The 13,533-nt window shown below is 38.7% G+C and overlaps 1 protein-coding gene across 10 annotated transcripts in view; it reads right to left on the bottom strand.

Annotated features, from left to right (window-relative positions):
* Positions 1–13,533, bottom strand: part of ZMIZ1 (zinc finger MIZ-type containing 1) — a 349,016-nt gene that overhangs the window by 126,795 nt on the left and 208,688 nt on the right. For all 10 annotated transcript variants that reach the window (XM_030487165.1, XM_030487158.1, XM_030487167.1 and 7 more), the window contains one exon: positions 11,117–11,230. In XM_030487165.1, the coding sequence (XP_030343025.1) occupies positions 11,117–11,230 (114 nt within the window). The remainder of the gene's footprint in view (positions 1–11,116; positions 11,231–13,533) is intronic.

Raw genomic sequence — 13,533 nt, 5'->3', positions numbered from 1 at the left:
TTTCCTGAATAATGCAACAGAAATGTATGCAAAGATTATACAGAATGCATTTTACTGTACTTGAGACTTCAGGATGAGAAGTCTCTAAGTCTCTCATCTCTGTGCCACAAGCAGTTCCTGGCCCTGTTCTCTAGAGCAGTGCCCAGGTCTTTTAGGTTAAAATGCTCTCCTCCACACTGATGGGCAGTGTTCTTCTGTGCTGTGATCAGCGTCACAGTTGCTGCATTTTAACAATACTGTATTGGGAAGAACAGTTAGTACAGTTTTAGAATAAATAGGCCTATGCAAGAAGTATTTGCCAAACACATTAAATAGGGAAAGCAGTTTTGTTGGTTTGGTTTTGTTTTTGACTGATCTAGAAGGACAAGCAGAACTAGGCAAATCAAAGACTGGGGTTAAGGACGTAAAAGCAGTCAACTGTTTCTCCAGGCCAGCAACTCAGCTACACGCCAAGAACGTATCCTCATGAAAATCTGCATAGTATAAACACAATACTGTGGTCATTCTGGCAAACTATGCTAAAGTTATAAACAGCAGAGCTTTTATATTGCTTTCTAGTGACACAGGATGACTTCAGACTCAAGAGGCATGGATAAAACATTATTCTTAACCTTGCCATTACTGCTTTGCATTGAAACAATGGTCAAGGAACTCCACAAGAAGCAGAACAACATCTCCTTGTGTGAAGCAAAAGGAAGTCCTTATCCTAAATAACTTGGAATACAAGAAAATATCATTTTCCCACACCTATCTCCATCTGAAAGCTTGTTTCTGAACTAATGACCCTGCAATTATCTGTGTCCAAGACTGGCTCCCCACAAAAAGCAACAGTATAGAACAGAATGAAGAACGAACATATGTGATAACCTACAAACAGTAAATAAATGCACTATGCTGCCCTAGCTACTCAACACTATTAGATGAATCTTATTATTCTGAACTTTTCCCATTACCTACTTTTCCTAATTAACAATTAAGAACCAACTTTCTTTGTTAGAGAAGAATTAGTATGGGTAAGGTTCACGGGTAGGTTTCTGCTGTTTCTGTTGTTCCTATTAATTTAGCAACTACAAATTCACATGACTTCATCAGGTGGGAGTGTCCCCTGCCTAATTTTTTTTTAACCATTCCAATCTAAAAAATTGAGTAGAAAGAGCTTCAGGGAAATGAAATGAGATTTTGGGATACTCAGTACAATAATACACAACCCCAGAACACACCTCCTGTTTTATCTTCTGTTTCTCTTTACAATTGTAAGTTTTAGACAGGAAAGAAAAAATAATCTGTAAGAAAGAATGCAATTATTTTTGATAAATCAAAAACTTCCAACCTGGTAGATGGGCCTTTATTCCTTTACACTTAAAAGTCTGATTGTTGTTAATACCCTGACTAAGACTCTGGGTCCAAACTTGCAAAAATAAAATAAAATGAAGGAAAAAGAAAAAAGTAAAAAAACCCAAAACACCAAAAACTGAAACAAAAACCCCACAAGCTGAACAAGATATTTCGTATTTCATGCTAAACTAGCAATAGGAGTGAAGACTAGTGGGCTGCTGTGAGATCTGTAAGACAGACATTTTGAAATATAACTGTTCCCCTTTCCTACTTCCAGTATTACCATAGTTCAGCCACTGACAGGTAGACGTCAGGACAGGATCAGTAGGAAGTAGACAGAAAGTTCCTCTAAAAAAAACCCCTTCTTGTTAAAGGTTCCCGAGGACAATGTCTCATTAGTGTGTAAACATTATTTAAACTCCTTTAGGCATCATCTACTGTACCATCAGAGAGGAACACATTTCAGAGTGCTATTCAAGTCTGTAAAATAAAGGAGAAAGGGCCTTCCCATTTTCTGTTTTGAAAAAGCACATTATCATTTAACTATTTTGAAACTGCACAGGAACAAAGGCAGACACACCTGCTCAGCACTGAGTACATGGTAATTTAAGAAATGCATTGTCTGCTTATATGCTTGGTGCATTTTAAAACACAAATTTACAAACACTGAGACCCTGCTGACCAGAGGCCAAATCACTACTCTCAACTGACATCTTGCTAATTACGCAAAAATTCTACAAGGTAACTCGGGAAATACAGAGAATCGTAAATCCCTGAGCCCAGGAAAGCCAACCTGTGATTGCAGATTCTTCATTGAATTGATTGCAAGTCTGGGTCAGTCCGAGTCCTAACCACAGGCTGAGGCCTAACCTGTTACACTCTCATTTGACATCAGTTTCCTTCTCTTAATTTCCTCGCCACAGAAGCACTGCCCTGTACCTCACCGTGGCCAAATGCAGAGCTTGCAGATGCCAGGGTACGCAGCCCCAGCACTGTCTGCACCCCAATGGCCACAGCATCATCCAGCTAAAGCCTACCTTGAAGCGGGTGAAACTGTACCTTACCTAGCACTGCAAGCAGAAGACTAAGCACAAGAAAGAGGAATCTGAACTTGCAAATCTAGAGAAGTCAGCCAGTCAAATCATTACTTATTGCTCAAGTTTTTAATGAAAAATGTGAGGGGAAACAAATTGCAAATTCATTTTAGCTGAAAAAGGAGGCTCTGTAAAGCAAACTGCTCAAACTGTGCTCAAAAGGGGTTGCTCTGGACTCTTTTCCCCCAGCCCTTGGCTTTCATACACCACCCCTCAGTGATCGCCTTGGTCAACGTGAACAGGGTGGTTCACGTTTTATATCCAGTTTCTTTACAGGCTTAAGAATTTTTGCATTAACTTTATTTAAAATTTAAAGTTTTTCTTCCAGTTGTGACAGCTAAAGACTTACTTTTATTTCAAAATGAAAGTCAAACAGAACAGATCTATATCCTCCAAAGACCTCACTTCAGGTTGCCTACAACTGAAGTCAGACATTGGTCGCTCGGTACTTGGAAGGCTTTCCTGCAGTGAACTTGTATGCAAGGGACCTCCTGGCCTTTAAAATAAACACTGAGATTTCTCAGAAACAAGACGACAGATGCATCACAGGACTATGTTCCAGAAAACGCAAAGAACTAACTACACGACATTTGGTAAGTTTAATATATTCAAGTCAGCAGACCCTGCTGAAATTTACCTTAGAGTGCCTCAAAGGAACTAGCCTGGACAAACTTTGTAACTGTTAATGATTACCTTCAAGAACTCATTCAAGACAGAGACCTTGGAGGCACATCAAATCTCTGTTTTTAAGATGGTAAAAAGGTGAATCTCAGAAATCAGAGGTACCCAGACAGACAACAAAACAAATTACTAAACAAATATTAGGTGTGTAACATAATCATGAGTCCATCAGCACAGCGCAGTTTTCTTTTCCAACGTTAACTGGCCTTGTAAGTGTAAGGAAGATAGCGGATGTAACATATCTTAGATCTAATATGCCTTTTGACATTGCCCTATATGACATTGTTATAACAGAGGAACATAGCCCAGATGACAGTAGTATAAATTTTACTCAGATTATTAATTCCTCTGTCAAATCATAACTTGTCCTGGATACAGGTCATTTCTATGTATTCAGTCCTGACTTGGACAATGAAACAGAGCAAAATGCAAAACTTTTCCATGATAACAGGCAGAGAAGTCTGCAAACACTTTGGAGTTTAAAATAATCTTTATAAACTGGAAAAATATTCAAAAAACAATGCCAAAGACACCTACCAAATACTATAGATGGGAAAGAAAAAAAACCACATATGGCCAAATAGAAAATTAGGAACACACAGCAGAATTCATCTGCTCAGTGTACAACTAAGGATACATACATCCTAGCTTGGGGAGAAAAAAAAAAAGACTAGACTCCATGCTCCTTTAGGTCCATCCCAATACAAATCTCAGTGATTTCAGACACTTACTGCTGACTGGAGCCACCCAGCTCAGTCTGAACTGTCTGAGGAACTACCCTAAGTTGGACACCTCCTGTGATTTCAGTCTTTCTCAGGTGACAGCCCTGATCAGATGGGATCGAGCCAATGCAGTTTCAGTTATCCATTCAATGTTATAGCTAAGTGATATGATACCACTTGCAGCATACTCATGCTTTCTACAACTGCTAATTTGAGTTCAGCATATCAGCAAAAATTCAGAAAACATGCAGGTGGCACCCTGTGTCAAATCATTACTTCATTTGCAATACTGTAAGCATACATCTTAGTTGACCTAAGCATACAGGCCACAGAATTCCATTGTAGTGTATTTAAAAAAGTAACAGACACGAGTTGACAGTGATACCACAATCATAAATTGAGATCTTCCTCCTCTATCATGGTTGAGAGAGGTGCTTAGCAAGCCCAGGATTCAACACTTACTATTTCTCTATGCTAGTTTACAGTAACAGTTGAGACAGACCTTACAAAAGCTAGCCTATTTCCTGCACATGCTTGTAACACCTAGCTTTTATTTTAACTTAGAAAGGGTGCTGACAACTATTTCAAGCTGTATCTTTAAAGGAACATATATCAGATTTATAAACAAACATTACTGTAACATTAACCACCAATAAGAAACTCTGATCATCTCAAGCCTTTAAAATCTTTAATCTGTATAATACTGCATTCATAACAGAGACATCGCATTCACTGCCTGTGACACAGCTCTGCAGAGTTCCACATGACTGAACTCTCAGGGTCACTGACAGTGAGGGGAAAAGATGACGGTGAGGTTTTAATAACATGAAAAGCAGAGAAATCCGGCTACCAACTTCTTTTCTTTTTGCTGAACTTAACTGTAATACTTTTTTTCTTCTCGTTTTTTTCTCCTTTCACAAGGCTAAGGAGCTACACCATGGCAAGCTCCACTCCCTGCCCTTCTTGTCATCACACCACGAAGTATTGGAACAATGTACCTCTTAACCTAACAGGCCTGTTAATCAAGAGAGCTATATGACTGCTTATTACAAAACTCCCTTCCCATTATGTTGCACTTTCAATGAATCTCTTAACTAGCAGCAGTCAAGAGCACCCCCCCCTGCTGGCATCAGAATGAATTTTACCAATTCAATTTGCTGGCTGCTCAAAACTAAAAATGCCAGCTGATTGCTAGTTCAGACAGCTCCGTGTTCAGCCACTTGTGCATACTTGAAATTATCTGAATGCAGTTTGAAGACTACAGCAGAAATTTTGTAATTAGAATTCTGCAATGTAGATGGTAATTTTTCCCCCTCAGTAACACACAAAGATCAGATAAACAGGAAGCAAATTGAGGAATTTTGCAACATGAATAGTGATCTGCCTCAAACAGGAGAAAAAAAAAAGAGGGTGGGGGGAGAGGGAGGAAGAAATCTTTGTGATCTGAAGTCCTGGTCTGATGAGACTCTTACACTACAGTTGAAGAAGGGCTGCCTCACAATGCAGACAATCAAAGCGGGTGAGTAAAGTTATACATCATTAACTAGTTTCTTGCCTTTGATGCTTGAAAACAGGCATTAAATAGATTCTGCAAAGGTAAGGGACTCTACAGAGCACCCTTGTATTCAAACTAGGGTTTTCTTAAAATAGATTTCTGACCAGATAAGGTCCTTATTGGTGCATAAGGACCATATTTTCAAGTGAAAATAAACCAGTATCCTCGCCAGCTACTATTTTTCTTGACACTTCCTGCAACAGTGAAGTAAACCATGCAGAATAAGGACATCTCCTTTACATCCTTTTCCTCTCTTCTGCATGCCTCTAGCAACCATAAACACGAGATGGTCACTCTATAAACCCTCTCCATCAGAAATTTTCTCTCAGAGGGAAAGATGCAGGGAATTTGCTTTAATTAAGCCAGCTGATCACTGGGTCATTGCAATACTGTTGCCACCTGAGCCCTGGCAGGCTTTGAACAATGATATGAATGAAACATATACCTATCATACACAGAAAGTGATAAAGGAATTCCAAAAGCATTTTAATTTGGACAGCAAGACATCTCAAACATTTTAAAGTTGCAAAATAACTCATGTAAAATAACCCATCCTGACTAACGACATTAAGTTTAAAAAAGGGCTTTAGGACACCATGAGGTCATATGACAGCCAGTGAGTTATTTGGTATGAGCTGCTCCAAAGCAGAGTGTTCTGTGCCTGCTGGCTGTACTCTGATGGTACAGCACACACACAGCCGTGGAGTGCTGTGATGCACTGCAAACACATAAAACTGTGTGTGCTTAACAAATGCACAAAGAAAATGATGGAAGCAGAATTTCTTCCACATCAACCTTTTGCTCTGGGAGTCTTGGATACAAAGACTAAATGCAACATTTCTAGGCCCCTAATAAGCAGCTGCATCCTGCCATTTTCTGGATATAGATATGGTGAACGAACTCTTCTATCTGTAATTACTCACATTCAGATCCTAACCTGATTTGAAATCTGTCTTTTTGAATGTCACATGTTGATTTTTGGTTACATACTTTTCTGCATTAAACAGAATGAACCCAGTCAGGCGTGAAGTCAGTGTAACAGCAGCTACCTTGTGAACACATTTGCATTAGCTCGACTTTGTTGGTTTTGCTGTCTGAGGCATCATCCTGTTGTGAAAACGTGGCATTACTCAAAGATACCATTCTTGTCTTTTTAAAAATATATACGTATTTTTAATCAATTACATTTTTCATTACACATCAGATGAGCTAAAATATATTTCTGTATCATGAAACTAGGAGCATCTTTCTCCCCACCCCCCTTAAAATGACCTAAAAAATCTCAACAGTCTCAATTCCAGGATTTTCCAAAGAGAAATGCAATTCAAAAGATTATTGTACCATGTATCAGTATGACTAAAACATGAACCTAAAGCAGACACTTCCATCAGTTTACCACAGATGCTTGTTATTTCAGCAACTCTCTTTCAGCACTAAAGAGATCTACTAAAAGCTACATGCAGCATAAAAAATTTACATTAAATCCATAACCTTCAGATAGAGTACAACGAGGACTGCAGTTGTGCTGTTGTTATTTTAATTTAAAGACAAACATTTCTTAAAGAAACATGGGTAAGTTTCCCCACATCTGATGACTGAAGTAGGCCCAATATTTGGAGAGGAAATATAGAACATTAAGATAGTGGGGACAAAGGCATTTTTAATGACTATTTCAGCATCGCTTTTTGTAGACAAACTGGGGTAGGAAGAGCCATCCTTTGCATGGAAAGAGAGACCCAGGTCATAACCACAGTGATAAGAGACCCCAGTTTTCACTAGAGAAGCTGTGTTACGTTCAGTGCTTTGGCCAAGAGCCAGCTCAGCTAAGTACACCCTGCTTACCTAAATTCCTCCACTGTCCAAACACGTTGTGGTGCTGGATTTTGATTTCTTAGACTAAGCCTCTAGGTACAGTTACAGAGTAACTGCATGCACACAGCTCTGCTTCTCTCACCCTTCTATTTCTTTATTGGACACACTGAAGAGCACTGAAGAACAATGAACTTGGTGCCCTGTAACACCGAAGTGCAGCAAGAGAACAAAGCGGTGCCTTTACTGTCCTTCGCTGAAGACAAGTCTGTAAATCTGTCTATTTTGCTCTCAGCCGTCCTCTCATTTCCATTTTTGCTGCAGTGCCAACCCAAAAGATAGCCAATGCCCTCAGTAAGATCATACACATGTTAAACTGCCTGGGAAGAGTAGTCCTATGGGAATAGAGTAGAGTGGATCTGAGAAAAGGCAGGAAAGAGTGAGATCACCTCTTCCAACCAAAGTAGGATTATTTTTTTAACTGCTCTTTCTTTCTAAAGGCAGTAAGGTAATGCCATATACAGTATGTTTTCAGAGAATGATATTCTTATATTTATCAAGAATATTAGTTTTATCATAATATATTCTCATCCTGAAGTGCTTTATAAACTATGAAGGCTAGAATCAGAAACTGTTTTAATCAAAATAAAAACACAGCTACATCTGGTTTGTGGAAAGTGGAGGTTATTTTAAACAGCTCCCTATAGCACTATGTAAGAAGTAATGTTACATACCAAAGAACACCATACCCATTGCAATTTCAATAATTTATAGAATCAATGATTTCAATTATAATTCGGTTTCTGGCCTACAGACAGTTCTATTTGATTTGAAAATAACTACTGCTGAAAAATAACATCTAGCTTTCCTCAACAAGTTAGAAGAGAGTTTATGGTCTCTGAGAAAGATGATAATTTGTTTGTACGAGTTCCGCCAAAGCTGTTTAAGGGAACCTTTCTGTAGTCTGTAGCCTGAAAGGAAGAAAACAGATTCAAATCCTACTCCTCCCTCCTCAACTTTATTTATCTGTTGAAATGTATTTTCTTTTATAAACTTACATTACCCACTCACTTTGGTGATTTTCTGTAATGGGTAGGCACAAAAATGTAAGCTCTAGAATTAAGGTCTGCCAGAACTGTTTGAATGTAATGGTGATGCACGTGCAGTCACACACATTTTTGCCGGAAAGGGCACAGCTTTTGGGGCTTAGTTCACGAAAAAAAGTTTTCTTTCTATAGCACAAGCCACAGGTTTACTCACGTACCCTAAATCTTTTCTCATCAACTGTTTGCCCTGCACAGAAATTATTCCCGTTTCATTCATAGGCCTTGACAGCATTAGTCTAAGTACTTCTGTACACTACAGAGGAGGAGCCTTATAAGCAAGCAAGCATTTTAGTATTTGTAGAATTTCAGGATTAAATGCACTTGTCTTTAGGAAGCCACACAGCTCAAATGTTGTAATGACGGTAGAAACTACTTGTTTTAAAAAGCAAATCCAAAAATATGGAAATTTTAAGGGAATTTGGTTTTGAAGGTCATTTTAAAGGCTGTCAAAATAAAACAATAATCCTGTTTTAGTGGTTGAACAGACTTTCATACTGATTTTTCTTTTAGCATAATCCTCACACAGAGGAACATTTGATAAACTTTGTCAGCATTAAGAAAAATTGGCTCCTGATAGTAGAGAACATGCAGCTAAGCAAGCTAATATTAAATTTACTCATGATATTCCAATATTTCAGCTGCCTTTCATTTATTTACAACTTTCTGAGTAATTGCCCTGGGAACAGACTGAAGTTCTGTCATGTTTGTTAAAGGTAGGTAAGACGTTTTCCTGTAACAGGACAACAAGCCTCAATATCCACCTTTGCTAGATTTTGAAGAAGAAAATATTTAGAAAGAAATTCTATATGAGCAGGCTTACATAGAAAAACTTTTGTAAGGAGACCTTGCCCACTGTACTGCTACATGTAAGATACAGGAAGTATCAAACTCTTGGGGTACCATCATGTAGGTAAGCCTGTTTAATGAGAAGCAGGAAGAGGGGTGTACACAGTGAGAAATTAAAGAATACCTTCCTTAGAAGGATCTTAAAATTAGGAACAAGAAACATATTCATTGCAGTTTACTTACATTCTGCAAACCCTGTGTATTTGTCTAACACAAACCAAGCCAACTGGGTAAATTCCTGTGTTTTTATCTTCTAAGAAATATAATGAGATTACAATTTGTGATAAAGATGCTGCTGCCAGTCAGTCCTACACTGCAGACAGACAGCGCTCTCCCATAATAAGCTCAGGAAAGCAGGATTTCATGCCAAGTATGAAGCAAAGCAATACATGCTGTTCAAATCTTAACAGTACTTAGATAGTAAGGAATTTGTCTCTTTATTGTCAACAGGTAGTATTTTCATTTCAAGAAGCTTTAATAACCAGATATAGTGTGTTTTACGTCACTATTTTTCATGGAGCATTTCCTTTTGCTTTCCCTATGCTCTGCGAAGACTGAATCACTAGCAGTCAGACCTTGTTTTGACCCTGCACTTGGGCAGGGCTGCAGATCTGCTTATGTAGAAAGAAAAGATTTAAACAGCAAAAAAGTCGCAGGTCAGATTTAAATGTTCTAGCAGAGATCTGCAGAGAAATACTGTGCACAGGCTGCCTCAGTATACTTGAGCCGAATGGCTCCTTTCCCAAGTGCTAACCTGAAAATGCCAGCAAAGTTTTTAAAAAGTATAAATAAAACGTATTTATGGTCACATCAGATCCTATGAATGTTTTCTCATGATTGAGGTTATATAGAACTTTTGCTTCAAACAGACTTGTTAAATATCTTATCTTTGGACTCTGCTAACATTTCTAACTTTAATTTTCTTTTCTGATTGGAAGAACGATATGCACCTCCTTAGATCACTGGATTCATTCTAACTTTTTGACATAGAAATCTGAGGAGTGCTATACACTTGAGCACATTAAGATGGAGCCATTCCTTAACATTTGGATTTCTGGCAACTAAATCTTCGTCTTAGTGGCTGTTTTATATACATCGGCTACATAGTGCATGAAAATAATCCATGTGTTTTTGCTCACCCAACAAGTACAATGATGGTCTCTTCCTTAATAATTTTGAAATTTGCCTCCTTTGTGACTATGTATTTATATCAACTTGTTCTGCAAATTGCAGTGAAGCTTTTGAACACTCCAGTCAGAATTTATTTCTTCTAAAGGCTTGACTCCACGTCACTATTTTGGACTGGATCCTGCTGCCGGGTGCATGAGAAATAAAACTTCCAAAACAAGAACTGCTGTTGTGTACACACCAAAATATATTTTCAATGCATTATAATGAAGTCACTTTAGGAACAACAGTGGTCTTAATAAAGAATGAATGGAAAGAAAAACACTGAAGTCAATAAAACTGTTGGAATTAGTATGTCAGGACTAGACCTGCAGTCAATATATGCAAAAAAGCCAAACAGGCATGTCAGAAGCACTGTTTAGCTGAAAGCACAGCATACTTGTGGTAGAAGACAAATGGTCTTTCAGTCCTACCAAAAATGAGCAAAGGAGAATAAATGCCTGAAAAGTCTGTTAACTCCATAAGAATTTAAAACCACGAAAATAAGTATTGTATGTGCATATCAAGTAACCTAGCCTGGACATTTGTAAGTAATCTGACTATAAATGTTTTCCCCTCTTATGATTTAACTTCTTAACTTACTGCATGTTGCTTCCTTTTAAGTAATGGAGTCAAATGAATAGATTTTAGGATCTGGTTTTCTGTGTTTAAGACAAAATGACACTCCACCCCACTCCCCCCCAAAATGTAGATTCTGAATATCAATTTCCTTTAGCCATGACAGACCGCAGAGGGTATAAACCAGGATAGGAAACACCGCCACAGAGGGAGCAGACATACCGTCAAACAACCCATCAGGCTCTGCTCAAATGGTCTCTGGAAGGCTCTGGGGTCTCCACACCAGTCCAGCAGCTCTGTTGCTGCATTATGGAAGTTTGCAGGGTTCTGTAAGTGCTGGAAAGGGAAGAGAAAGCAACACAGTAAGTTACATACACATGGGCTGACATAGTCCTTTCTATATCACATTAATGCAAAGTTTGGAAACTAGGCATAGCATATAATTTGGAAGCAAGACCTTAAATTGTACAGCGAATGCAGAAAATCCTACTTCATTCTTATTAATACTTACGCAGATTTTCTAATTTTCTGATATGAACTCATTAGTTAGAGACAAGATGCAGCTGAAAGACCAAAGCTCCCCTCAATTCCCTCCTCCATAACATCACCTCTTCCACCTGCAAATCGTAATAGATTCTACTCAGAAACGAAAACCGTCTGAGCCCAAGATGAGGGAAATTTCAGTCTTAATGTTCAGAGTCTTTGCCCTGGGCTTACGCCTCACTGTCAGGACATGCCAGCACAGCCCTGCCTTCCAACAGTGAAGATTTTAATCTCTGCCTGCCCGCCAGGGCAACTCCAGCAACAGGGCAAAGCACACTTACTATACTGATCCTTTCTAGGAGGTTTGGTTTCTGTATTATCATGAGCCATTCAGGTGATCAGCTTTGGGATGATGAAAAACAGAGGATTCCTTCTTAACTGAAGCATGGTGGGATACTGCCATGACTGAAAATGTTTTCACATGCACAGAAAGCATGTAGGAATTTCAGAGTAGAATCCTACCTCTCCTGAAGAGGCTGACACAATTCTGAGAGAAAAATCTGGTTTTGTTTTGAGACTTGAATGGGCAATGCAATTTTTTAACTATTACATTAATCTCTGCCTCTGTACTGAACAACCTGTAGTCCTGTTTTTAAAAACAGGCATTTAGTAAACTTACCTGTTACTATTATTCACACTGTCATCCCTCACTGTGCTATGCTGCCAAAGTATTCCAACATTTTGGCCGGATCAGAGGGAGGGCACAGAAAAGAAGGAATTCCATTTACACGAATAATAGTAAATTGAAAAATACTAAGTTCTCCAGTTCTGGTGATGCTAGATATTTCAATGAAAACTCCAGAAACAAGCAGCAGAGAGTGTATTCAGGAATTGTTGGTGTCTTTTTAAATAGTATGGTTCTAATTCTTGGGATTGCAGAGAAAAACATGAAAACGAGATGAGCATTTTATCTGGAAGGCACAAAACCCAAAGGCACCATTTTTAAAATACATCATTATTTTTGAATCAGTTGCACATTTTGCAAAAACACAACTGCTCATTTCTAAGCATCTGGATTAATAATAATGTTCACAACCTATTTTTTTTCTCTCATCCCTGAGAAGCCGCATATATTAACTCTATGACAAATGAAGGAAAAGAAAAATCCCTCCCATGCCAGGTTTCGAGGAGCTCCCAGTCTGTGAGCCTTTGGATCACATTACTGCAATTCTTATTCCATGAAGGCTCTTGGTCAGAGGCCTTGTTTTAACAAGAGATGACTGACATGTGGGGCACAGATTTTTAAAACAATGGCAGAATGTGAAAAGCAGACAGCATTGTGCAATGCAGTTTTCTTCCTCTGCTCTCCAAACGCGCACTGTAGCTCACGCCACCATCCAGCCTGATAGCTTTACCTCAGCTGCATTTCAGAACACCATTTCTTTGCCAGCTGATCGTCTAGTTGCTGAAGGATGCAAACTATCGCATACACAAATTAAAGAGAAGAATCTGAGTAAATAAGTGTAAGAAGCCATATTTTAAGGCTTCTTGTAAAAAAACCACCCCAAAACGTCCCATGAATGCCATTAACAGAGCCAGCAGTTTGGGTTATGAATCTTGTCAGCAAAAGGAAAAAGGATGCCGTTTAGAAGGCTTCATTTAATCCTCCAGAGAAGTGATTGCCTGACACCAAATCTCTCGGTGTATACTCTTTGCACATGCCACTTTCATCTGCAGGGGAAACAGAAGTTGGTTTAAATCCCTCTACAATAGCACATGTAAGCTCTGCTACTATCAAATATACGATTTCCAGAAGGCAAGAAAGGCACATAAGATGGTGAACAAATTGCACCATACTGAACACATACTGCACCAGGAGGACACAGGTCACAGCTCTCTAGTAGGGATAAAAATCCCAAAACCAAAACCCCCTTCCACACAGACACAACATAAGGAAAAATTCACTGAAAGCTACACAATTCTGTACCTGAAAGTCTTGTGATAATCCTTCCCTCATTGTAAAATTACTTGAGATCCACTGATGAAAAGCCCTAAATAAGAGCTAGATACTATTTATTTTCACCAGCGTTTCTGTTTGCCAGCTACACATGACATCTTCCACTAATGCTTACAAGGAAATTTTCCCATTGAGAAAC

Source organism: Strigops habroptila, chromosome 5 (genome assembly GCF_004027225.2).
Source record: "Strigops habroptila isolate Jane chromosome 5, bStrHab1.2.pri, whole genome shotgun sequence".
NCBI classification, from domain to species: domain Eukaryota; kingdom Metazoa; phylum Chordata; class Aves; order Psittaciformes; family Psittacidae; genus Strigops; species Strigops habroptila.
The sequence above is the reverse complement of the archived record's forward strand: the minus strand, read 5'-3'. Positions and strand labels throughout refer to the sequence as shown.